A 27801-nucleotide genomic window follows, 5' to 3' on the forward strand; every position below is an offset into this window, starting at 1 on the left:
GGAATCGGAACCAGCGACTTCGGGTCAGCAGCTGTGTCCCGTAGCCACGGATCCACAGTGGCGGACGGTTATTAACTAATAGTTACTTTTAAACATTCGCAGTTGCTGCGGTACACCAAATGCTAATCGATATGCCTCATTAAGTTTGCCTAACATAAATTACTCGACTGCCAAGTGCCGGTTCAGTGAGCGGTAAGCCCATCGCACTTACCAGGCGCGATCGCGAAAGCATGGGCACGAGCAAGGGCGAACTGCGGAAAGTGTTGTTTACCGCCCCGACTGTCGTTGTCTCGGACGAGACGTCTCAACTTTCGGTGAAATCTATGCAGCGAGTCAAGGGTTAAACTGGCAAACGAACTTTATCAGTCTTCGCCTATCAGATCGCCCTCGCTGACCGTGGATGAACAAACTTGTGCGTCGTTTGGTGCGCGTGATTGCTTACTATATGCAGTGCAGCGACCATTGCTGGCCACTGCTCCGGGTCTTGCTCTTTCTACGTATGCGGCGATGCTGTAGAAGGCGTCAGGAATCGGTGCCTTATAAACGAAGTATGATACGCTAGCAATTACCAGCAATAAGGCTAGAGGTCAAGTGAACCGGTTAAAACTCATTGTGAGAAATAGCGCTCGCCTTCGTGTTTATTCTTACAGCCAGCTGCAGAACCATGCGTGAAGTGTTCTGATGCCGTGTGAAAGACTAACGCAACAAAATAAAAGCGACAATAGCAAGAGCAGCTTCATAACGAGAGCGGTGTCCAATAACAAGGGCAATGTGCCGTTCCGCTCAATCGACTCCTCAAAGTCGATTCAGTAGTAATATTCCGCTGCCAGTTCCGTTTCATCGCCAGTTCGATTGAATGTGGTTTGAAACTTTTACAAGAAATCTTACTGCCATCCGAACATGCTTGTTGGCTGAAGTGCTGAACGAGGAGGAAGATACGCGTACCCTTTGGTCTGGAATAAACGCGAAATGTGAAAAAAAATGCCCTGCTGTCTCTGAGTCTCCTACTGCCTCCTCAGTACATTGAAACTGATAGGCTGATCTCATCTGTTACTATTCGTGCGAAACGAATTTGGTTCTAGTTAATAAAAACTAACAACTAAACGAGTTCATCTTTAAACTGCTAAAAAATATGATATACAATGTCGAGAAGAATTCAAGACATTCGCATTGAGTGAATTCTTCCCTCTGAATGTATATTAAACTACAAGCAGCGCTACTGGTACGTTTTACTTCTGAAAAGAAAAAAAAAGAAAGCCATCACACCATCACAGTAAAGGTAACCTTGGTTTTTTATTCATGTTGATTCTCAGCGGAGCTACCCGCCTCTGGTAAACAAGCAACAAAACAGATGCTCATGCCTTTTGAGGGCTTTTTTTTTTCTTCACCTCCAGCTGCTTCTTCACTTTATTCCCCTCCGGTAAATATTTCTTATCGTTTCCCCCAATAGCTCGGGGCCATTGTACGTTTTCACGGCGGCAGTCCATCATGGACTGCCGTCATGAAATGCAATGTCACATCCGTGAGTCGCGGATGTGACATTGCAGGGCGGAAGCAAGTGGAGGACGGTCGCGCTGCTGCGGGCTTCTTCCTTCAAACAGCATTGCCTTGAACGCCGGAGGATGACGAAGACGAACGGGGCGTCGACTTGTCGTCGCCGTCCGAGTTCTTCTCCTGGTTCCCACTGGAGCGTCCTATACGTGGTGTGAACGGTGTCCTGCCGATCCTGGGAGTGAAGGCTCCGCGTCCGATGCGCGGCGTGAAGGAACCGCGCTTCGGGTCGTCCATGAAGGAGGCCACCTCGAGGCTAGTGTCCCAGCCGGAGTCGATTTCGTCGCCGTAACCGGAGCCCAGCGATCTCCGCTTTCCTGTGAAAAAAACATTTATGGATGACTGTGTAATATGGCCGTAATTCTTCTCAGTTTATTCATAGCTTATTGAAAAAAAGTGAAATTGCCTGGTATTACGACAGTGCAACCTTAGTATTGCGTTGCTACGCATGAGCTGGCATTTCAACAGCTGTGGCATTTGAGAGTTCACAGTCGACTACGCAGAAAACTTAGGTGCTTCAATTGATTGACGCGAAGTAGCGCTATCTGCATCTAATCTGATATGAGCTAATTGTGTGAAATGCATTACTGCAAAGGCGCACGCGAGTACATTACCGTGTCGCTCTTTACAATGAACTCTCGAAGCAGCTGCGAATATCTCGGAGTGTGTGTTCTTTTTTTTTACTTTATTTGCCACTTTAAGCTTTTGTTACTCATTTACTTCAGGCAACGCATCACCATAACTACGGTTCTCCTCAGCTGGAATGAGCGATTTTATTTTATTTTATTTTATTTCTGCTTTTACGACAGACACAAGAACATCACTTCCTTAAAGTACAAAGTGCGAAGCAATATACGTATGGCTATAGAGCAATATTTACAAAGTAGATAAGGAGAGCCGCCCTGTAGTGTAGGATATGCCTTGAGCTCAGGCAGTGTTTTGTGTCCTTGCGACCAGCTTCAACAGATCATCGAGGCTAGAGCAGGCCAAGGCCCAAAGGTCGTTGTTATCGTTATTGCAAGGAGTGTTTAGTGGTGATTTAATGCAGCCTGTTGCTATATGTTTACGAGGCCCCGGTTTTTTGTGAACACACGGAAGGCGCAGTTCACAGTCGTGCTGGCAACTCGACGGCATAGCTCACCTAGCCTGGGCACGAATGTTCCCCTTCCATTGCGGATGACGGGCACCAGCTGCCGAGATAAAGGCGAGTATGACCAGTCGAGGTCTGCCCAGGCAGCCTGGCGAGAACGCGACGATCCGCCGTCCTCCTTGTGCACACCGTCATCAGGTCGGCCCACAGATCTGAGAGAACAAGCGAGACCGTTACAGATCCGAGCTTTGTTCGCATTGCCATGGTGGTGTTATTTGACTATGCTACCTTTAAGAAAATTACGCCATGCGTGTCGTTTTTTTTGAAGCGCTCACGCTGAGAAAATACATGTAATAAAAGTACAGGTATAGAGTACCACATGAAGTACCAGTACCACATGCATTATCAAAGTACGGTGGCTGCCGGCCAAAATATCACGCTTCTAACATTTTAATCAGCAGGTAAAGGTGTTCAAGAATGGCCGATTCTCGTCCTGCATGACGCAGGGCTGCTCAACCCTTGGGAACGCACCTATAGAACTAGTGGTTTGGTGATTCGAGACTTGCAGTATACTATATAAAGCAAAGGCAAAGTTTTTCTCTGCGTTATTCTCATAGTGGGAACAATCTCTGGTGGATGCTTCCTGGACAGAGAAGAAAGCGCTCAAGAAATCGATAAGGGAATCTACATGGATGTGCTTTAAAACAATGCAACATTCCTCCTATAGCAATACTACAGCCACTCTTACTGTCACCTCATAAAGAGGGTAGAAAAAAGAAACTAGACTGGCAGAAACTTTGACTCGAGTTCTAGGCTAATCACACCTGTCACTCTACCCTTAACAAGCAAAGGGAATAAAATAAAATAATGAGTGATACTGACACAGCCAAAGCGATGCGTATAATACACAAGCTAATTATGTTGTGGTGTCTGTTAAAAAAGTGCATTTGTATAGAAGCTTGCGAGACAGCTCGAGAGGGCTTTGCAGTAGGGGCTACATGGTTAATCAGTGTGAATACGTGTCATTACCTGCGCTTACGGCCAATGCGAGGAGTGAAGGTGTTGCTACGACGCTTGTAGGGTAGGAGAAGGAAGGCCCATCCACCCGATGCCGTAGAATCTGTGTCCAGAGGAATCAGATCATCTGGACTGAGGTCGTGGGCCGATGCCGACCTTCCGACCCTGGGGAAGGGAATGAGGCCCTGCCGCTTCTGCAGTTCACCCCAGCGGCCACCGGCCAGGGACCACGAGTCGTCGTCGTAGAAAGACTCGTGACCTGAGGACCAAGACCACGCACAGCCACATTGTGGTTCATCAATCATGTTGGCTTCAGTGAATAAAGCCTGACATACGCGGACATTGTACATACGCCAATGAAACGCACAGGTATGTAAGTGATATACTGTATTGCAGGTCTAGTGAGGAATATAATGTTAAATGATTTACGACTTTCTCAATAACTGAAGTTTTCACGAACCCTAGTAATTAGTTACTCTGTTCTGGTTCGTCTCAACGCGCCTATATTCAGTCCCTCAACTCGAGGCAGATGTAATCACTAATCACCTGGATCTCCGGATTACGCTATGCAGCGATTTTTTTTAAGTAGCAACATGCCCTAAACCACGTAGAAACCTAAATATTTCACGACTGCAATGGTCGGAAGGGCTGCAGCTACGAATAAATCTCGAAACGTAGTTTCCGTGGCCGGCCTTGCTGAGAGTCTTGAAAACTGTAAACCCTCTCACCGGGCCTATAGCACGACTATGTAAAAAAGCCAAAGGACCATTTTTCCTGCCTCGGAAACGTATAGGCCCACAACATGCTGCACGTGATCGAGTCACAAAGAGCACGAAACTATTGTCCATAGCAAAGAGTAGTATGTGCAAGTGTGAAAGCTTTCTTTTTGTCACTTTGTGCCCTACAGGAAACAGTATACTTCTACGCGATGAAGGAGTTTTTTTCCATACCTTCCAAGTTATTGAACGAGAAAGAGGGGATCCGATTTTCATTTTCCCCGTAATTTTCTCATAATACAAAGCTCATACGTTCTTACCATCTCACTTTAAGAGCTGTGCACCCTGCAAATATTAGTCACTGCTAAAAGAATAATATATAAGATAGGAATTACACTTGCGTAGAACACAGGGCCGACCATGTAATTTTAGTGCATAACAGCGTCCTGGCGAGGTTAGCCAGGTATTGCGCCCATGTAATTATTGGTGGAGCGTTATGTAAAATTGTCCTATTTTAGATTATCTCTAGTCACTTAGGCCACTTTAGTTAAGTTTGCGCCAGTGTATTTCAGTGTTAGTTAAGCTTGCGCCATCAGCATTCATGTGAGTCTTCATAGAAATACACATTTCTACCAAATTGAGAAATGACGCGATGTATGTCCTAGCCCGACGTGTAAAAAATACATCTTGATAGATGTGCTAGTGGTCTCGATCAGTCGCAAATAGAATCTTTCGCCATTGCAGAGTATGATGCATTTATACTGGTAGGAGTTGGCAGCAATGGTTTTATCTAGTCAACCAAGGACATATTGGTAATTCAGTCCCACCATAACTGTAAAAAGAATGTACCTCCAAAAAACAATATAAAGCAAGCCGTAAAATGTAGCTAAAATGTTGTATTCTGTCGACAACCTTTAGTTGCCATCATGTGCCTGTAAAGTGCTCCGACTTTGTAACAGTTGGGAAAAACAAACGCAGCTCTCTTTTTATCATCCAGCAGTGTAGCCCTGTATACTTACTGCTTTTTTAACTAGACCTGCCAACATCTCTGTATTTATTTTCTCTCCTGTTCTTGTCTTCGTTTTTTACTAATCTGTAAGAGTTTCTTGAAGAGTCTAGAACGAAACAAACGTTTTCCCTCTCTGCAGCAACATGGACACCTTTTGTGATTTTTCACGGCGTCAATGCTTCGAGATCTTCACTTGTAACCATTTTTATTTATCCCCACTATTACCCAGATTCGGTTGCAAGTCGATATACGTACGAGTGACATACCTTAGGATAAAATGAATGCGAGAATTCACTAATGACTTTGACAGCAGTACAATGGTCCATAAAAAAAACTGGCCAAGCGATAATAAAGTAAGCCTACAATCTTACCGGCTTTAGCGAAGGTGAAATAGAGCAGTGCCAGCTGGATGCAGGATGCCCAGACTACCGCACGCCTCATCTTTGGCTTGGAACTGGGCGACGCTGTCCGTGACGCAGCGGTGGTCTCTCTTCGAACCGTTGCTCTTCCTAACTCCCTATGCCCCGCTTAGTCGTTTAGGAGTGTGTCTACAGGCCTTCGTGATGTATGCAACCTCCGCCCGCTTTCGTATCCTATATACCCAGAGCGTTGTGAAGACGTGACCGCAGAATGAGTACGACACGGTGTTTGCGGTTGCGCTGTCGTGCTCGGGGTCGAGACAGCGGACAGCGTACGAAGTTTTGCCCATGTGACCATCGTGCTTATATATACGCGCCGTGGTCAAGACCGGAGGAGTGGTCTGGGCCCGAACCGTTAGGCCACCCCCGCTGCAGCAGCGACGGCCAGCTTGTGTGATCCCATTTAGGCCTCGGCGCCTCCTCAGATCACGCAGCCGTGCCTTGATACACGGATGGCCCGTGGAGCCAAATGAAAATCAATTTTCTGGTTGCGAGAGAGCAGCACGACGTACAGAGCCCGAGCCCGTGGATGGGATCTATGCTTCATTCCCGATATTGTGTCGCCGGCTTCACCGTCAGCGCGGGGACTACGGCCGCTGCCAAGACGCTCGCTGCGTGGGGGAAGGGATTAGCCGGACCTGGCCAGCGATCATCGCCAAAGTGGATCAACTGTGGACCCCGCTTTGTTGCTAGCGCCCTACTACACCCCCTCACAGTGTGCGAGCTAGAGAGGTGATGGCTGTGGTGCTGCTACTGCTTCTCAGGTTTATTTTCGTCGCCTGTTTTGTTTTGTTTTGTTTGTCCTGCTCGTGCGAAGCATCCTCGTTCGGAGCATCCGTAAAGTCTGCAACAGAAGATACGCGCCCTCTCATTGGACTGTGCGGCCTTGTGACGTCACTGAAAGGAGAGAAGAGTGCGTCCAATAGCGTCGTTATCTGAAGGAGCTTTGAAGTCAATCCTGCCCGGCCGCTTTTCTGATTCGTATGGCCTTTTCTAAGCTAACGGCGAAAATAGAGGCGGCTAGAGAGGCAATTCATACGGGGGCCCACCAGACACACTCTTTGGCAAGAGTCGGTCACTATGACGGTGGCAGACGGCAATGAGCCCTGCACAGCTATCGTCTAAGTGGATTATTCTTTAAAAGGATTGAAATTCTGTGCAGTCAAATAAATGTACGCTTGGAGCTGGACATCTCAAGTGACTTTTATCTTTTGACACCAAATCATCTTTGCAATAAGCAAGTGTTTTTTATGGAGTATCCAACTATGGCATCTGTGACGTACTTCGGGCTCTTCAACGTTCTCCGGCCGTTAAATCAAGATCATGGCCTTCGAAATCGGTTTCTGTTGCTGAGAGGGATGTTGTTACCAAAACGGGGATTTGGACTCAGTTATTCTAATTGACAAAAGTGAAAAAAGCAAGGAAGGTGATGCACAAGCGGTACATGATCTCAATTTACTTCTTAAGGTGAGCTTTTACAGTTTACATTAAGAACGCTCTTACAATTTTTGCTCATATAAATTTGATTGCCATTGCTGTGAATCAAAGCCACGACATTGTGGTCATATCGTGGCAGATCGGCATACCTAATGTTCTGCACGTAGAAGAATGGTTGAGTAATCAACTTTATGCTAGGTTACAGATTTTGACTAGGGTACAAAACAACGCATGTATCAAGCCAAGGCGCTTAGTTCTTCGTAGTTACCGAGAGTAGACTCACTTGAGAGTTTTGGCACATTGGAGAGCCCACGAGCCAAAGCAGGCTGAAGACTCGAAAAATGTCAAGGAAAACAGGGCAATATCTTCAGGTGTGTCATTAAATATGTGAGCATTATTGCTTTATTTTAATACAAATAAACGTTGATTAGAGTTACAGTCGGTATACTATTGCTCTCATAGACATAAATACACTTTGCATAATTACATAGTATTACACCGGGCACTTGCGAAGCTTCACTATCTGTTGCATGGACTTATGTCATTCTTTCCGCTTTTTATCCAACTGTACACAGAATTCTGTAGGTTTGACAGCGCGAGCACTTTCGAAGTCACTGTAACAAACATGCGTTAAGCGTTACGTGTGATAACTTTAACGACAAAACTCGTTTCAACAACTCTACAAACTTCATGTTGTTCTGTGGGGTCAGTCAGCAGGTACAGTCGTTGAGCATTGATTTGGTGATAAAAAATGTGCATTCATATTTTAGGAAGAAGACATGCCCGCCTAACAGAGACCCATTTTGCTGTTTCTAATCTTTCGGCAACAAGAAACTGGGACATACTATATAAGGAGACGTAGTAAAAAGAACGCGCATAGTAACTCCAAGTAAATGAACTATGCTGCTAATATGTTTACACCAATGCTCATTGAAAGAGTAAGTGAAGGTGCTTAAGAGCAATTTTGATATTTGATACGTGTTTTGCTAAGTTCTACTATGAAGCTCGATGCTAGGACAAACAAGTGACCCTAGAGAATAACGTGAAAAGTTTGTGTCCGTTGCAACGCAGGTAGAAGAGCCTAATAACCACTGTTCTCGCACACTGTTGTCACACAAGCGTGTCCAAGACGTGGTTGACCTCCTCGAAACTATACATGGAGCTGACGCCCGTGTCTGAGCTCGAGTCCTGGGCATCTATACAGCACCGAGCAGAGGACGTCACCAAAGAAGCCGCAGAAGCTACGACAGGCGCCGGTGGGTTCAACGGCGTCATCACTGCTGGCCTCGGCGGCGCCGGGAGTTCGACCGGTCGGCATCTCCTGACCAGCATATCTCCCTCTTCCAGCTCCACTAACCTCAACTGTTCTTCGAGCTGCACCGCCATCCTTTTCTTGTCTTCCAACACGTGGTCCAAGTCCCTGAGCGCGCGCTCGTTTCGTTCGAGCGCTTCCTCCTGCGATCGCGACAGTTCCTCCATCCTCTCCTGCTCCTCTCTCGCCGCATTCAGTTGCTCCTGCGAGCGCCTCCTCTCCTCTTCTTGTTGCCAGGTGTACTGCCGCAGTTCGGCACTCAACCTCTGTACCTTCTCCTCTTCAGCGGTGATGCGGCGACACAACTGGAGGACGCGGTCGTAAGCCTCCAGAGTGGCCTGGTACGTCTGCAGGGACTCCTCTTCGGAGGCCTCGGGTCGGTACCCGTCCAGCATGTAGTCAGGCCCCATCTGTCGCACTCGCATCGCGTGCTTCTTGGCCTCGTGGTGCTCGATCTCGGCGTCGCGACGCGCTAGAAGCGCCGCCTGGCGCTCTAGAGTCTCTCCCTGGCAGATCACCCGCTTCACCAGCTCGGCGAGCTCTTCGTTCTGCAGGACGGCGTGCTCCTGTTGTCCCCCGTGCTGATTCTGAGACGTGGAGAGGGCCCCGACGCTCGCTGAAAGCTTGCGCGGGTGCACGGTGCGGAGGAGACGCGGCGACGCACTCGAAGACGTCGTGGTCGTTGAACTCGAACCACCCGATGCCTGACCTCTCCGATGGTGGCTGTGGTGGTGATGGTGGCGACGCCTGTGATGGTGCCGCGGTGGCTCGGCTACGCACGAGTCCGACGTAGGCGAAGACGTCGTCGAAGACCAGCAGCGGACGCGTCGCAGACTCAACCTGACGTCGTCCTCACTGTTCCACAGCTTGAGGATGCGCGAGTCACCCTCGAGTCGACGCTCTATGCCCCTAGGGCAGACCTCGACCAGCGCATACTGCAGAGGGTCAGCGCCATGGTAGACTCCCTGGCTCGCGGACTTTCGGGAAGATCGGCTCGAGGCGAGCAGAGCGCGCACCACTTCCTCGCACGTGGTTTTGCGACCGACGCCAGTGACCCACTTTTGGACACCGCCCACCCAGACGGGGATCTCGGCTCCCATGACGGCGGTGCATAGGGCTCCCGGCTCCTCTGGCTTCGTCGCGCAGCCACCGGGTCCTGGAAAGAGCAGTTAAGGAAACGAATGAGCTCACCCCTGTCACGTGTCAGTGGTAACGTCCTGTTGTAGCGCTACAGCAGCTTGAGGTTTCGGTACAAGAAAATGTGAGGCAATGATTCGTTTACTGTAAGCTTGGTAAACAGTGTGAGAAGTATTTTAACGATTGCAGAAAGAAGTAGAGGTGAACCTTTCAATATATGAGGTTTTACGTTTAGAAACCAGGAAGTAAACCGTAATGGCCACGTACGCTCACTCGTGTATTGTTGAAGCAATCTGAATTACGTATAATGAATTGAAAATTTAGAAATGACTCGTAAGCTAGACAATCATTGGGAACACGTATTTCATGTACGCGCTACGTTTTCTTTTGAAAAAAAATTAGAATAAGTAGTAAATTTCAAAAAGAAGCGCCAGGTTCGCAATAGCAAGAAAACACATGCTCTTTGCACTGCAGGGTCAACTGCGGCCTGCAAGTTGATTTTTTCAGCTACACCATTTTATTTAATAGTTAAATTAAGTATCACAATTATCACCTTGTATGCATTTCTTGGCCTCATCATCTGAATCCTGTATAGGGTACGTCTACCGGAATAAAGAAAGGGTGAGGGCGGTGAGAGGGGGTAGCAGTACTAGATTCGTTTCTTCCGTTTCAGGGTGAGTATTGTAATATATGGACACTTCACGGTATAGCGCCCACTTCCGTGTGTGATACAAAACATAATTTTTCTTTTTTTTTCTTTCGCAGTTTCGGCTACTGACGCAGCGAAGCGATAAACTTAAACGGTATCGCATAAACAGGGCCGTTAAAGCTGATAGGAGTCGAGAAAACAGGCCATTTGCTTCCTGACTTTTGGTAAACACTTGGTAATATACGAGGCTGTGCATTCACGTCGAAACATCTCGGCAGGGTCGCGACGCGGACTAAACTGGTTTAAAATCTCGAGCCCCTCGTGCACACGTGCGGAGAAGTTTGAATCCACACGGAGGTCGCTGCATGCTTAACGCGGAAGGTGAGATTGTTGGACTATAGAATGTCGTAAATCTTTCCTCTCGCAACGTCAGGGCATACAACGTGCGGTCCCATCTATCTCGCTACTTTCTTTCTTTATAAACCGAGATTAGTACGTGAGAAACTGACGATTCATGAGGTGTCTTACGGTGGGGTAGTATACGCAATGCGAAACAGCACTCACGGAATTTTTTATTTTTATTTTTCTTTTGCAGTCTTACCGAGAAGCCTGCAAAGAGAGTAGCAAAAAAAAAAAAAAGAAATCTACCGGGGCGTAGAGGAAGCCAGAAATAATGAACGCTGAGATAGTGTAACGGTTCTATTTTATTTTTTCTCTCTCTCTCTATCTTTACAAGCTTTGTCAATGACCTTACCGGCACCTACCGTATTCGTTGTCACTTCGGTCAGCCAACCGTAAGTTGTGTAGGGTAAAAAAAAAAAGAATCTAATCAAGAGAAAGAAATCCCTACATATCACAGTACAAACCACACATTCCACAATTTAGTTAACGAAAGCGCTGCTCATCAGCGTCAATGGCTTATGTTCCTCAATACGCACTTACACGCAGTTCGACGAGGAATATTTTCAAGTTGACACATAAGACTCCACGCGAACTCCACACGTGCGCTACTGTGGGGAAAATAACAAGTTCTTGAAGGTTTAAAAAGGCCACCTACGGGTCAGTGTTTACACAGGAATTCGTTGTCCCTTGCCTTTGCCAACTGACATGCGCGTATTTATATAGACATTGTTGTCTTTTTTCCAAAGGCGCAATCACTCGAAGGCCTGTTGCCTCTATAAAAAGTGAGAGGAAGATGGGGAGACCGAGAGTGCACAAAAAGAAAGGTGGATCAAAGTCTGTCCTTTGCACCAAAATGTGTTCTGAATAGAATATAGTGAAATACGTAGTGCTAAGAGAACACCACTTTTCGCGTATTTTCAATGGCTTAGTTTATATCTCTGAGCTCTCCCCCACGGGCTGTCAACAGTGGACGGGTGATATTGTTATTTCTGCCCCAGTTCTGGTTTTTCTCAGTGATAGCCTGATCATGTGAGTTGTGATTCAGCGTATAGCTTAAGACTCTATGTGCAGTCTCACCAACCGTAGCCATGACTCTGCTTTACTTATTTTAAATCGAGGTTACCACGTGGTAGATCTGTTAAGCCCGTAGCTGTCACAGTGAAAAGACTGACAGGGAGGCCTTGAAGAATGTAAAGGTCAAAGACAGACAGGGAGGCCTTGAGGAAAGTAAGGGTCAAAGACGGACAGGGAGGCCTTGAAGAAAGTAAGGGTCAAAGACGGACAGGGAGGCCTTGAAGAAAGTAAGGGTCAAAGACAGACAGACAGACAGACAGACAGACAGACAGACAGACAGACAGACAGACAGACAGACAGACAGACAGATAGATAGATAGATAGATAGATAGATAGATAGATAGATAGATAGATAGATAGATAGATAGATAGATAGATAGATAGATAGATAGATAGATAGATAGATAGATAGATAGATAGATAGATAGATAGATAACCTCATTCGCAAGAAAAGGAGATAGAGGTTATATACATATATGCGTTCTTCGAGAAAAACAATAGGTCCTTTTAATATTCGCGGAAGTGTACTAAAAATGAAATTGACTTCTGCGCACACTCACCCCTAACATAACAGTGACTGAATAAATTGAACATCATTGAGTATAATAGCTAAAGCCATCGCTCTAGCACAAATTATCACTGTTTTCACCGAAGCCCGGGGAAAACATTGATAAGGGTCACAACGTGTCACACATTTTGCATCACAACGTGTCACACATTTTACCTGCGACAAAAGCCACGTTCCGTGACTTCCTTCTTTAAGCGGATGTTTTGCGAAACGAGTGCGTTTCCAAGTATGTGATCCGCTTTACACATGTATACTTTCGCCACCATGCATACATTGCTCGGACTCCTTTCACAACTGTCGCAAGTCCTTCGACCATCGCGCCATGGTCGTGCAGAGACTGCACCTCCATTTGTTAATCTCCGTTGTCCGGCCTGCGCCGTACAGCGCATAGCTTTGGAAGCAAGGTCTCCTTTGTTCTCGACTTTTGTTCTTCGGTCTTCCTTGCTCACCGCGAAATGTAGGCTGAGCGCGCGCATCCGTTTAGCAGCCACTCTTTCTCGGGCATGCGCGCACCAGACCCTTTCGCAAGTCGCAACAGTGGCAGTTCCATCCGAACGACCAGCGTCACACACGGCTACTCTGTAGGAGCAAAGTTTCTATGGTTTGTTTCATAAAGATGCGCCTCAGAGGCGTAGGTTACGCAACCGGCGTTCGCCAGTCAGTAAAAAGTGACTACGCGAGTGCACATGAACAGCATTAAGTGTTCCTTCGGGTCATAGCATCGAATTGGTCATAGTGGCAAATTTTAAGTGCCGCATAACAGTGTGTCGTGCTCTCACAACAGTGCTATACGTTAACGTGAGTGCTCAGAAACAGGAGTGCTCTAAAATACTATCTAATGACGCCCTCGTAAAAGCTCTCAAGGCGCACCCCGAATGCACGGCGACCTCGCGGTTGCCCTCCGCGTCACGGTACCGTTTACCAGGAGCGGAGCAAAGAGTGGGCAAGGGGGTAAGCAAGCAGCCCCTACCCTCCTTTTATTGCCGTCTCGAAGAGTAGTCGACGCCCAACGTATTGTGGCGAAAAAAGAAATCGGCGACCTCAGTGGCAGTTTCAGATGTCATTCTCTTTAGATATCATCATCACTTGTCACCCTATCCGTCCTTGTTTAACAACAACGTGTCGACCCATACTGCCGCACCATTATCGACCGCTTGACCAGCTCTACTACTCCTCCAAACGCCACACTCCGTCGACAACCTAAACAATTTAAGCTTGTCGGTGGTGCTTTATACCGCTACATTTACCACATCGATGGCAACAAGTGGGTACCCATCATTCCACGTTCTTTGCAACGTGAAGTTCTGGAAGCCTTTCATGATCATCCAACTGCGACTCATCTAGGCTATCACAAGACTTACGACAAAGTACGAAGTCGTTGTTTTTGGCCTGGCCTCTCTTCAGCCGTCGCTAAGTACGTTGCCTCCTGCAGGTGTCCATTGCCAACGGCGAAAACGACCGACAAGTGCTCCGGCTGGCTTAATGCAACCTCTTCCTTGTCCCGCCTCGCCTTTTGAAGTCGTTGGAATCGACTTGAATGGCCCCCTTTCTATATCACCCAATGGGAATCGCTGGATTGTCACGGCCGCCGACCACCTTACCCGCTACGCAAAAACAGCTTCTATACCATCTGGGACTGCCAATGAGGTCGAGATTTCTTTCTTCGCCACATCTTTTTGCGTCATGGAGCTCCACGCATTCTCCTCAGTGATCGTGGCAAAGTCTTTCTCTCTTCCATTGTCGAGCAAGTTTTGCGTGCCTCGAACACTGTTCACAAGACCACGTCTAGCTACCACTCATGTACCAACGGATTGACTGAACGGTTTCATTGGGCCCTATCGGACATGATCGCCATGTGCAGTCACCCCAACGACACGAACTGGGATGCAATTCTACCCTTCGTGATATTCGCCTATAATACGGCTGATCAACGCACCGGCTTTTCTCTATTTTTTCTCGTCTATATAGTCGCTCGCCGAGTTTCGCTCTGGATGTCTCTTTCCTTTCGGCCCCTGCACCCTCAACGGCTCCTTTTTCTGAAGAATTTTTACCTCGTCTCGCACACTGATGTCACCTGGTCCGCGTTAACACCGGCCTCTCTCAAGACACTCGAAAATATCGCTACGACTCATTTCGCCGTGTCGTCAGTTTTTCCCCTGGTGACGAAATTCTTCTACGGACTCCACTGCGCGTCCCCGGCTTATGCAACGAATTCATCAGTCGCTTCATTGGGCTGTACGCTGTGGTCGAACAGACAGCTCCTGTCAATTACCGCGTTTCTCCTCTTAGCACTAATCCTGATCATCGTTGCCGAGGGACAGAGATAGTGAACGTATCTCGTTTAAAGCCTTATGCGCGACGCGTTTCATAATACTGTCAAGCGACCAGGCGGTCGCTTTCACCGCGCGGGGGAATCAGTGTGAGCGCGACAAGCGAATGACTCTTCATTCTCTTTAGATATCATCATCACCTGTACATCTTCATCATCTGTAAATATCATCACCAGTGTGATTTAGCTCGAGCCTGGCTGAATAAACCGGTTCCTCACAGTATAAGTTCCCAACCATTTGAAATAATATTCAACACAATTCGAAGCTCTGATTGAGGAGATACCGACACTGCGTGCACCGGGAACTCATGAACTCCGTCAGCCCTGTTAAGTCAAGTCAGAAGATCACGGGACGAATTTCGAAAAAGGCGCGTCACCGCAGATAATGGCCAGGTAAAACGAGAAGCCGTGTCGAATAACCCATTGGACCGCTTATCATTTGCCGTTCCCTTGTCTGCGAGAATCAGCGTGACAGTGGCTGCAACCTAAACTACACACAGTAAAAGAAAAAGGGAAACATTTTACACTTTTTTTCTAATACAGCATGAAAGAAATAGACGAGCACAATGAGCGAAGATAAACAAAGATAAGCACAGAATAAGCGGTCCATTTCGGTGGCTGGGGAAGGCTTGCCCCCTTTTTCAGAAAATGTCGTGCGAACTTCCAGTCCGACGTAATAGTGCTGACGAACATGCCACGTCTAGTGTGATCCGTGATGGTTTCGCCTCGATCGGAGCCTTGAATTTCGATTGTTATTAGTATTTCAAACTACAGCTCTATCGGCGATCTTTTTTTTTTAAATGGGCATGTCATAATTTGTCCCGTCCTACAACTTTTTCATATAAGCAACGGTCCTCAATCTAATTATTAAAAAGTTATTTAAGAAGCTTTGTTGATTACGCGTTTCAATGTAAATTTTGATCCTGCAAAGTTCTTTTTTTTTCGCCTAGGCGTACAGTTAGCTCGCGAGTACAAAAGTGGCCTAATTGCCATGTAGCATTAAAGAGTAACTATATTCGAGAAAAAAAACCACCCTGTATAATGAATGTATCCCTTACTTATATTACGCAGGGAGGAAATAACAGAATGACTGTGTAAAAAATAAACCGCTTACACCACATCACGGTATGGTTCAAGAGTGGCTTGCACTTTACATTATTCGCTCAGAGCAGCTTTGGATGTTCGCCAGTGTCGTACGCCACTGAACGAAACAATACTTTACGCGCACGTAAGGCCAGCCACAAGTCACCAAATGCGAGGTCAATTGCGAATTTTCATTGCCAGCTTGATTTAGGCAGAAGTTTGCACAGTCCGCTTCAATATAGGGTCGTTCCTTAGATTTGAAAACGACTAGCTAATACGACTGACTTCGCAAAATATATGTTCCCGTGTCAGTGAGCTGGTTGGAAACGGTAGAGTAACTTTGCCAACCATTTCATGGTGAGTATGTTTCAACAAATTAACTGCTTCACTTGGTTCCATGATCATTTTCGTGTAAAGCTTCATTCAAAAGTACGATGTGGAGGTGCAGTTTCTGACAGTTTTAGTGGCAGTTATATATATTTCGAGAACATGCAGAGTTTCTGCGGCCAATAATATTCTGAAGACCATGTGGAATTCTGGCAATGGCGCATGTTGAGTATACGTAAAGAAACACAAAATACTAGAGTAATTCCATGTATTCTTAGAATATATCACAGAGTTTTAAAAATGCCGTACATGCGGTGTTTACCTTGCTGTTTACTGCCCCCGATAAACTGGCGAAACTAGGAGGCAAATTAGACTCCAACCAAAACTTTTGAAGAAACCCGACGTTTCGGAACCGACTTGGTTCCTTCCTCAGGGGTGCCCTGCCCGTTCAGTCATCCCTGAGGAAGGGACCAAGTCGGCTTCGAAACATCGAGTTTCTTGAAAACTTTTGCCTGGAGTCTAAATCATCTCCCACTTTCATACCCAACCAGACAGACTTCTGTCGAATGTTTACATTCACTGTCGAAACTATACGCAAACTGTCTGACAAAAAAGCAGAAAAAAGAAGACATGCAGAAAGCATCATCACACCAAGTATACGTATCGTGTAAAGAAGGGATGATCCAGATCCTACCGTCATCATGTGACAGCTTTTACATAGCACAATCAACCCAGTGGGCTAACGATAGGCTACGTGGACACGCTAATAATGCTGATAAAATAGGTGGCTAATTGGTGATCCACAGCAGGGATTGCAGGTGCAAGCCTACATGCTTGAACACGATACTATAAAGGTAGAGTTGAAAATGAAATAACGCGATTCATGGTAGAAGCTCAACGCATCTCTAATCACAAGATAGATGAATCAGCGAGCCGGCTACTGCTTTGTCTATGAAAGAGAAGATCGCGTATTCGAGCGATAGCGCACACGCGTAATGTGAAATCTCGAAGCATGCGTATAGTGTGTTGTCTGCATACGTATAAGTTGTGGCGCAATTTTTTAAATAAAACCGCTACAAGCCTGCAATTCCTGTGTCTAATCGTGTCTCTCTTCAGCCCGTGTTTCAGTCACGAAACTTTAGGCATTCTGTAATGACAAAGCAACATGCGCAAGTCGCAACCTTACAGAAGAAACATCTTGGCCATGTCATATATGAGTTATTGGACTCCTACGCATTGCCGAATAATAGTACAGAGAATACAAGTACAAAACGGCGAAAATTCACGCTTGACTCGTGGTGTAGTCGTGAGCGGAGCCGTTATCAATTCCTATTACGTCACGACCAGCAAGCACCACCGGCAAATATGGCTGAACGTTTCATCCGTACCGCTCTCTCGTGCGACCGCAGACCCAAGTTACAATCGCCGATGACTTGGAAAAGAAATCGCAAGAACAATGGGGCCTTAGCGACTTTTTTTGTGACTTCCCGCCGCGAGGCGGTGGTATTCAGACGAGACCTGTGGGGTGTACCGTACACGTTTGCGTAATGGCAGCATAAGCACAGATTTCACAATTTTGATGATGTCCGGCTCTTACGGTTTTTTTTTCACGACTAGACGTTTATTTAAAATCCTCCTCAATCCCTTACGTTCACCCACAAACACGATAGCGAATGTGATGCTCTTCGTAAAAGCTCCTTTCAAACATTTTTGCACAATGCACTTCTGGATACTCATGTTAGCTAATCACTGTCCCAGTACTTAAACTCGGTTAGTGGGCACATTTGTGAGCGATGCCTTGTCGTCTTCGGTTCTATAGGTAGACGCGGCAAGGAATGTACACAGCGCACTGAACCGGTTGAATTTTTCTCCGTATAGTTGCTCTCCGTTGGGCGGCATATGGCTAACTGGTGCATAGCTTGGTTTTGTCATTTCTCGTCGATACGTTCGGCCTACCGGGACAAACAGTTGTATAAATAATCGTTTTCCTCAATAAAACATGTCAGTTGATAGTAAGAGGCCGTCTTGTGTTTTTATTCTATGTATATAGTGGTCTTTTTTGTGCCTTTTGGAGCCGTTAGTCTCAAAACCAACTCGTCCAACTTTGCACCGCATTGAAATTTTGTTTTTCAGCCTACGGGGGGCTGTCAAGGGTGGAGATGCGCCCTTAGAAGGGTGTATACGGCATATGCGTGGTGTTTTCTTCAAATCGGCCGTGGCAGTGCACCACCGTCGGGCCTCGCAGGACTGCTTACGACGAAGCCGCAGGTGTGCGTATGCAGCGGAGGCACGAAGTCCGAGACAATGATAGCGACCGAATAAGAACGAAACCAAGAAGGTGAAAGAGAAGGAGGCGTCTAAAGAAAACCCACAATGACCCGAGCATCCCCGCCGAGTTGCTCGCGCCGCAAGAGACGCCCTGGAAACAAAGCACACTTTGCGGTGGCGGCGCACAATGAACGGGGTCGTCGGCACGAGGAAGTGTCGCCGTCTCGTGAGCGGTGCACGCGGTCACGATATGCCTGCTTTGCCTGCCCACTTACTTGCTTGTGTACGAGCCTGCCTGCGTGGTTGGTGCTTAGGCCGCGAATACACTGGACCATGTGATGTACGCGACCTCCTGCGGTTTTGTGTCCGAGCCGTAGATATGCGTGTATGCGTAATCGCAACCACCTATAGCGCGCCTGTCCACCTTTTTGTTTTTATTTAAATAAGCCAGAGCGTGGAGCGGTGGGTGATGTGAACTGCTGATACTTTGTTTTGAGGCATGCAGGTCAAGGCGTAACAAACACGCGACAAAATTTTGCGTTCTTTTTCTTGGCTCCTGGCTGATGTTTATTTTTTTCTGGTTCTTGCAACGCTGCAGTGTAGGGGCGCATTTTTTTTCTTTTTTTTTTTCAACGAGGTCAAGTTATCGAAGCGAAAGTAAGTGGCCCGAAGGCAACCGTAAACGAATGAACCCGCTGTTGACCCACGTAGATCAATGAAGTCTGGCCAACCCCAATGGCATGGCGACTTCTATTACTATACAATGAGTTCTACTACTACAATGACCAAGGTGACCAATCACACTTGGGACCGTAATGAAATAAGTGCAGAAAAACTTCCCGATAAACAGAGTTAACCGCTTGCAACTTTCCAAAAGATGGTAGGACGCACGTATACACCTGAGTGGACAGTCGTATATAAACCGTCTACTCGACAGCAGTTTCACCCACACACAATTTCTCCGTTGAGGTAGAAAGCCTTGCGCCAGAGCGCCTTTCTACAAAATTCACAAATTCAGATAAAAAAATAGGGTCTAAGATGGAATATAAACCCAATTATACGTTACATTTCGCCCAGCCACGGTGGTCTAGTGGCTAATGTACTCGGCTGCTGACCCGCATGTCGCGGGATCAAATCCTGGGTGTGGAGGCTGCATTTCCGATGGAGGCGGAAATGTTGTAGGCCCGTGTACTCAGATTTGGGTGCACGTTAAAGAACCCCAGGTGGTCGAAACTTCCGTAGCCCTCCACTATGGCGTCTCACATAATCATATGGTGGTTTTTGAGACGTTAAACCACACAAATCAGTCAACTAGGTTACGTTTTGAAACGCGGAACAGTGGACGTTAATACACCACATGAAATGGTCCACTAGGAAGTTCCTTCCGCTTGCCACTAAAAGATGAATTTTTTCACGCACTTAAGAATTTATATATATATATATATATATATATATATATATATATATATATATATATATATATATATATATATATATATAATTGGGGCAGTCAAGCTCCTTCTGTTTAAACAATGAACCATTGTTCAACGTAATACTTATCGGCTTGAGGGCAGTTGTCTGCACGAAAAAGTTGTAGGACATCATAATTTATGGCCTACATTTTCTTTTTTTTTTTGCTAGAAATCGTAAGGGTTGCTTATAACAGGAGGAACTGATCATTGAATTTTAATCTAGATACAGAAGCTGCGCGCTCCAAGTTAACACGGCCGTTATGTTAGGTAAGGCAGGCACTACCTCATGGCCTAACTTGTACATACTTCCTCTTTCCTCGCATTCGTGTAAATCTGACGCTCGCTTAAGTGAGAGAGAAAGAGCAACAAAACCAAAAGCCGACACAATCCTATACTCGTTTTCTGGCTGAAAATATGTAACCTCTCTTGAAAGTCTTGTCTCCCTTTCAATGTGCATACATATTACAACAAAAGTGCCCTTCGCTATTTTCGTTATTATTGTCAATAGCGTCAAGTATTCACATCACTTCGTTTGTCTCACAATTAGGGACGATGATGCCAGGAAATGTGTGTGTGTGTGTGTGTGTGTGTGTGTGTGTGTGTGTGTGTGTGTGTGTGTGTGTGTGTGTGTGTGTGTGTGTGTGTGTGTGTGTGTGTGTGTGTGTGTGTGTGTGTGTGTGTGTGTGTGTGTGTGTGTGTGTGCGTGCGTGCGTGCGTGCGTGCGTGCGTGCGTGCGCGCGCGCGCGCGCTCTGCCGATGATGTACTGCGTGTTTGCTGCACCACGATTTTCATTGGTTTAGTTCTTGTATATAAGAGAGTTCTATAAGAAGACGCAGCACGCGATAAAATCTACAATTTTTTTTTGAAGTCGGTATTGTTCACTCCTTCTTCCGAATTCCCTTTCAGGTATCTGTATCTAATAGACATCTGTAAATACGGGTGCATGCGTACATCTGACCATAACCGCAACCATTAATAAAAAGTTACGTCGCGTTTTTTCCCGTATGTTTACTAACCCGCTATGTTTTCGCAGGCGTATCAAGTTCGAAAGAAAGCCCCTGAAGCTCAACTCACTTTGTATCATATCCGATTAACTTTTCTGTTTGGCTTGTCGGGCCTGTAACTCGAATATCTCCACACACAGTCCTCCTTTGGACACATAATTTGATGGTAGTAGGAAAAATATATTTCGTTCGAACACTTGAGAAGGCTTAACGAAATCTCGGCTGAAGCCTCTCGCAACACTGTAAGCAACTTAAAAGGCCTATATATAGCGTAAGCCTTTAGAAGCTGGATCAAGGACCCACCTACCACCATGCGGTTCTAGTAGAAATTAAAAAAAACACTAAAAAATGCACCATCCATCAATGCTGTTCCGCGACAGCGCCGTACCGATGGGCTGAGCGGCAAGTTTTAACGATGTCTAATCTTTCACGCTTCACGGACTGAGAAGCGTCACAGACCGGCGGCGCAAACAGAAGCTGGCACGTAGCGGAACGGTTCCTTAGACTCTTTATTTTTTATTTTCAGTAAGACGAGGCGCTACAAAAGAAGGCAAGCAGCGAACGAAACACGACACCAGCGGACAGACAGCGCTTGTGAAATTACCGTTCCTCTCAGCTAGCGCGGTCTGCACAGAACGGCCGCTAGCGCATACCGTGTCACGCGTCCCCAAATGCGCTAATCACCTCCTTTCTGACAGCTCTAAATATGGCGTTTAAACGTCCCGTTCCGCCTCTGTTCCCGAGACGACGCAGCGTACAGCCTTATTTATAAGCACAGCAGAGCGGACATAACGGTGCATCGTATATACGCTTAACAGACAACGCGCCCGCTCGCTCGCACACAGACATACAAACAAGCAAGGACCGCCGGTTTGTCTAACGAAACGCGCCAAACTGAAGAGGAGAACACGGCCCGGCACAGCAGGCTGCACGGAAGCCGGTCGAGGAGGAGAGAGGGGGACGTAGCTGTGAAGCGACCAGTTTTTTCTCGGAGACACTTCGGAAACAAAAGAGCGCTTTAGCAGTTACCCCACGCGCCGGACAATGGGCGCTGCGAGTGTAACTCAAGCAAACAAACACAGGTGTATACGGCAAAGAAACCGAAGCAGAGAGGAAGAATGCCTCGTTCTAATGGACCCTTTCGGGGACGCTCCAGAACGGCTTCTTCTTTCTCACTCTGCGCCTCAAGAAGCCGGGGGCCGGAAGCCGTGGAACGAGGCCAGTCGACGGGCACCACGAGCACTCCACAGGCGCGCACCGTATCGCACACTGGTGCACTTTGTTTTCCTCGCAGCTGTTTGCATTTTTTTTTTTGACGACGTTGTTTTTCCTCGCCGTCACCAAACGCCGGTCACATTGCGCACGAGGGACTACAGCGGCGCGCCGCATAGCCGCGGCAACGAGGTCGTGCAGCGCCACTGTTCGGGACGGGCGCCGGCGTTTAACCTCCCGGCGCCGTGTGTTCAATTGTCTCGTCGGAGCGGTACCCGTATACTGTGGTCCCTGGAACGCTTACGTATACGCCACGATCATGATGACGATGCACGTGCGTGAGCGCGCAACCAATCGGGGCACGCGTCCTTGCACGACTTGGGTCGTGTTTACGCGAAGACATCGTGCGCGTGGCGTCGTACTCGAAGTCGATAGTGATCTATGCCTCTATCGCTCGTTTAAATATGGAACAGGAAAGTAACAAAAAGCCAGAAGACCAGGGCTTTTCCTTTGTAGTGCATTCGCAGTTTGACATATATTCCTGCTAGGTATCAGCGGCGGGCTGGCTAGATAGATAGACATGGTTCTGACAGCGCAGGACGTGAACGTGACATGTAATTTGCTTGCGATAACACGTGTGGGCTTTGTGGCATTCGATACAACACTGTGTTCAACTTGCATTAAAAAATGTAGCTGGAAAGGCCATTCGAGTGATAAAGCCACCGGTCTGCCCTGTAAGAAATTTACGACTGATGATATGCATACAGCAATCGTGGGAGTAGAGCGTTTGAGGATCATTTTCCTACAAGATGTTTTCAGCAACCGGGACATTTGCCCTTCATTTGCTATAGTGTACCCATTTGTAAGATGATGTAATGCCCTCAGGCCTTTAAGGATGCAATAAATGAAATGAAATGATTGATTGATTGATATGTGGGGTTTAACGTCCCAAAACCACAATATGATTATGAGAGACGCAGTAGTGGAGGGCTCCGGAAATTTCGACCTCCCGGGGTTCTTTAACGTGCACCCAAATCTGAGCACACGGGCCTACAACATTTCCGCCTGCATCAGAAATGCAGCCGCCGCAGCCGGAATTTGAGCCCGCGACCTGAGGGTAATCAGCCGAGCACCTTAGCCACTAGACCACCGCGGCGGGGCAATTTCTAAGATGGGTGATAGGCTCCAAGACAGCATTTAGTTGTATGCCCGACACTTAGTTTGATAACGTGACGACCGCGTTTCGTTTCACTTCTGTCTTACTGCTCATAACCATTTTTGGGGAGAATGAACTCCAGAGATTTCAAAGGAATTAAAAACGGGGGGGATTCGTTCAATTGTGCCCATAAAGAAGAATGAAAACGCTTGTGGGGAAGAATGAAACGAGTGTTAAATAAAAACGGCACATTAGGAATTTCAAAAAAAAGTTGCCTGAGAACAGACAGAAACAGCGGCTTTGTACGCATTCACGTGTGCTTTCTTCGGCAATGACACTCATCTCCTCACTCGTAAATGTTGGAAAACATCGGTATACGACTGAAGAGGCAGCGGTTCGGTATCGCACTTCGTGAAAAAGTTCCCAGCGCGAAATTCAGAAGCTTATACAGGCGTAATACTGAAGGCCTGCGACTTCAGCGCAGGTCCTCGTAAAGAAGAAACAGAAGAGAAGCAACGTCTTTTCAGTGAAGTTCTGCCTGAAATTTTTGCTGCGAAAGTGGAGAAAAAGACGGGAGTTCTTACCTGCGCCTAGATTCGAGCTTAACACAAACGCTCCGTCTGGACAACTTTGCTTAACGCATCTCGGCGACTTAACCCAAAGCTACACGGCACTAGCATCAACCAAATTGTTTCGGGACATGCGATGGAGCGTTCCCGTTAACCTTGCTGACAACCGTACGCGCAGACGTTCGGTGCGTTGCCTCGCTTCCTAACTGAAAGCCATTCAAGGTGTTAAGAGACGCTTCATCTTTCAACAAAAACACATCAGTGAGGTTTGTGTGAACCTTAGAACGAAGAAGTGGGCAAGGAGAAATCGCAAAACACGGGATCGCGTTGGATATACAGCACTCCAGCTCCACTGCAAGCGTCGCAAACATCCACGGAGATAAGAGCCACGACCTGCCGCGCAGGTTGGTGGCCACGATGGCGTATACGTAAGTGGGCGACTTCTTCGCCGACGCATTCGACACGCGGCTCTTACCTCCCCGGCGCACACGGTCTGTTCTCGCGCATGTGTGCTGCTCAGTCGTGCAACGGAGCTCGCTTCAGAAAGCCGAGGCGTTATCGCGTCGCAGATGAAGTAGCAGCAGCAAAACCCGGGGTGGCAGGTGCGCGCGTCCCACGGCGTACGTGATTCAGCTTCTTGCCCGTTCCCGCATCGCGTTCTCCACTCCGCCTGGTGGCGGATGCCTCCTGCGCAGGATATAAGCGCGGACCCGCCGCGCCGTAAGTGGCGCGACGCACGCCGCGTTTTCAGTGGCTGCAGCAGCCCCCTGCTTGTACATTGCGGTCACGCACCGCTCCTGGCCACGGTATAGTCCCGCATGTGAGCACCTTTATAGGCGCATTATCCGAGCCACCAGTGTCCGGATGAAAAGACCAGTGTATACAGGGGCACTGCGCAAGAAGAGCTCACTTGTCGTCAATAGGCGCATGCGCTGCTTGCCTCGCCGACGGTAATGGAGACAACGAGCCTATCCGGTTGAGATAACGGCTTCGCCAGACGCACGGCCATTGCTGCTGCTTCTGCGCGCGCACTTGGTATATAGGTAGCCGCCTCGGAGGACCGGACACTTTCTCGCGGCCACTCTGTCTTTCCCTTGTACATAAAGATAGTCAAGATACCGGCCTTAATTGCGCGCCCCTCGGGCACTTCCCACGAAGAGGAGTATCGGCCGCGCCTTTTACAACAAGGTGGGATGCGCTGAAACCGCTCAGACTGATAAAGCACCTGCTGTTCGCGCAGAGCTGCGCATGAGGAGAAAACGATGGCGCGATTCTGCGAGCACGTTGTCTGCGTTGATTTCAGTCTTGTCTATTAGGATTATCTGACATATATGGTGGTAAAACGCTATGAGTTTAAAGCATCCTTGTTGGTGTCCGCGCTACCGTAATACTCACTGCTGTCAAATCCACGCTGCTGTATAGTAGTAAATACTGCATGCGTTTGTTACATTAGATAATCCTGCAGTTTTGCTCGTCAGTATGTAAGTGCATATTTACGGGTGATTCACGAGAAGTAAATAAAGAATGAAATTATATGCATTAACTTGATCCTAAATGGGTGGGCTGAAGATATTTCATAAATATGGCAAGAAGAATCGGACTTCGGTTTAAACTTTTGCGTCTTGTTAGGTATGACGGGTGCAAGCCATTAGCTTTGTGTCTGGAGTGTTTTTAGGGGACCACTAACTGCTGTAGATTGTTGTCCTCTCTAGAGTATACGTGGTGGCATATTAAGTATTTGGTTGCTCTCTTTTTTTATTTTCTTGGCGTGAGAACGCTTTATTATACAGGAGAATAACTGTTGGCTACGCTTCAATTGGAGGTAACGGAATGAACTTTAAAAAAGCCTCCTGTGAATGGTGCTTCGGTTAATTAGATTATTTACATATTTCAGTAATTGGTAGATTCACCTATTAATTAATGCCTTGCTTAAATAAAGTGCGAAATACCACGCTTTTAGCCGTCGCATGCGCTTAAATTGAGCTCTTAAACAGACAAGCTTGGTTACCCTCACCGCATTTGCTATTTGGCTCTCTCTCTCTTAAACTGAACTAAGTATTACTGTTCTAAAGTGTAGCGAGGCGAACACAAGCGATTACTGGAGTCACAGTGGAGTGTACTCTAATGATTCAAGGTTATGCAGAAAGAGAAAGTTAATTTCCATTAGTTGAATCATCTCCTAATTAGAATTTGTGCTTAAATAAATAGGAAATATCAAGCTCTTTCGTAGTCGTATGCTCTTAAACTGCGCCCTTAACAAGCCAATGACATCCTGCAATTTGTGTAAGGGATGATCGATTTTCTCGCATGGACGTCCTTTATGTGCGAAAATTCAAAAACTAAATTCGTCTTACGAGCGTCGGAATGATCACACCGAGTACACAAAGCCAATCTATCCTTCCCCATCGCTTCCCCGCTTTGGAATTCATCCAAATCACGTGACCATCCAGATACAGAGGGCGGAAGATGATCACTGAACTCACACGTCCTTGTGCGAAAGGTGCCCCCCCCCCCCCCCCCCTGTTCTGAAAAAGGGAGGAGCAACGCTCGGGAATTCCCAGAGTAGTTGGGAGCGCAACAGCCGGCTCTACTTCCACGGAGCTGTGCTTAGCCGACTCTTCGCGTCTGTGAGGCGCAGTGAGACACGAAGCCTAGGAAGGGCGAACGGGGTGCAGTCCTGGGCGGCAGCTCTGGTGTGTGGTCCGGCCGTGTCGTCACCCTGCCTCGCAAGGTGGCCGCGCACAGGCATTATTTAGAGGCTCAAGGCACGATGCGGGGACCGTCTCCTTTACTTCATCCGCCGTCGGCTCCAGATTCTAAGAATCGGGTACGCGCTCGTTAGCCCTCCTCGAGCGGCCGAGCGGCCATGAAATTATCTGCTCCCCAAATCAATGACCGCCGGTCACTGATAATGAGGGCCCATGCGGACCGGCGCCGCGAGGTATATAGTTGACCTTCAAATTTACCTTGGAGTCAATCAGACACCTAAAACAATTTCACTTACTTCCCCAAGACTTGCGTGATGATTGGATGACGCTGAAACCGATTCTACCACTTTCTTGTTTGATTTCCCGGTTATAAAGCATTTCATTTAGTTATTTTTTTTACGGGACGAAAAAAAGTGTACTGGCATTGTTGTAGTCTTTTTTTTTTGTCTCAGCTTACATCACTTTTTGACAATAAAGCAGTGCAACAATAAGTTTCTGTCACTCATCAAGAAACTCCGCGCCTTCCCCGAGTTGACTGCACCACACGCCGAATCAGTCTAGTCCAACGCGGTAGCACGTGCATACGAACCTATCTATTCGTTTCACATCCTACAACAAACATGTAGCTGCGTTGAAATACATATGCACTGCACATATACTCCTACTTTCCTTCTTTCTTTTTCCTTTCTTTCTTTCCTTCCTTCTTTCTTTCTTTTTTATTCTTCTTTTCTTCATTCTTTCTTTCTTTCTTTCTTTCTTTCTTTCTTTCTTTCTTTCTTGGCTGCAGGACGTGCTGGCTCGCTGCAAAAACTCGCTAAGACGCGCGTGCAGATTGCCAAGACAGTAGATCTGCGCTAACGGCCGTTTTCTAACGGGTTAAAAACCAGCTGCGTATATCCAGCGCTTGCATTGAGCGAGAACAAGCTGTCGGCAGCAAGCGCTCGACCTAAGACAAAACCGACTCCAGCAATCTCGAAGGTGAGTCTTCTGCGCAGGCAACCTCCTGGAAGGCGAACCGCGGGATTACCGAAGATGCACGCCAGGCGCATCTATGTAGGCCCCCTCGTAAGACGTAAGGAAAGAGTTAAACCTGAGCTGCTTCCATCGTACGAAATTTGAATCCGCAAGGGCGGACAATCGATCACGCGTTCCCATTTCACATTTCACATGCTCGCGGCGTTGCAGGTATCTACAACAAACCTTTCTGCGTACTTTACCGATCTAACTGTTACTGCCGTTGACAGCAAGATAGGTTCGCGAGCATACTGAATAGCCTATAAGTCTCGTTCGC

The 27801-nt window shown here is 47.2% G+C and overlaps 2 protein-coding genes across 2 annotated transcripts in view; both read right to left on the bottom strand.

Moving 5' to 3' along the window:
• Window positions 1-1273: 1273 nt before the first annotated feature.
• LOC119170302 (uncharacterized) lies at window positions 1274-6089 on the bottom strand. The gene is made up of 4 exons (XM_037421432.2): window positions 5755-6089; window positions 3671-3917; window positions 2693-2853; window positions 1274-1868 (listed from the first exon to the last, which is right to left on the bottom strand). Exons 1-4 carry the CDS (start codon window positions 5822-5824, stop codon window positions 1594-1596), a joined length of 753 nt encoding a protein of 250 aa, XP_037277329.2. The 5' UTR covers window positions 5825-6089; the 3' UTR covers window positions 1274-1593.
• A 1516-nt stretch (window positions 6090-7605) lies between these two features.
• The window catches only part of LOC119170301 (ras association domain-containing protein 10), a 63454-nt gene continuing 43258 nt past the window's right edge, over window positions 7606-27801 (bottom strand). The window contains exon 2 of the mRNA XM_075877143.1: window positions 7606-9707. Within this exon, the coding sequence (XP_075733258.1) occupies window positions 8350-9651 (1302 nt within the window). The 5' untranslated portion in view covers window positions 9652-9707 and the 3' untranslated portion in view covers window positions 7606-8349. The remainder of the gene's footprint in view (window positions 9708-27801) is intronic.

This window comes from Rhipicephalus microplus, chromosome 2 (genome assembly GCF_043290135.1).
Source record: "Rhipicephalus microplus isolate Deutch F79 chromosome 2, USDA_Rmic, whole genome shotgun sequence".
Classification (NCBI taxonomy): domain Eukaryota; kingdom Metazoa; phylum Arthropoda; class Arachnida; order Ixodida; family Ixodidae; genus Rhipicephalus; species Rhipicephalus microplus.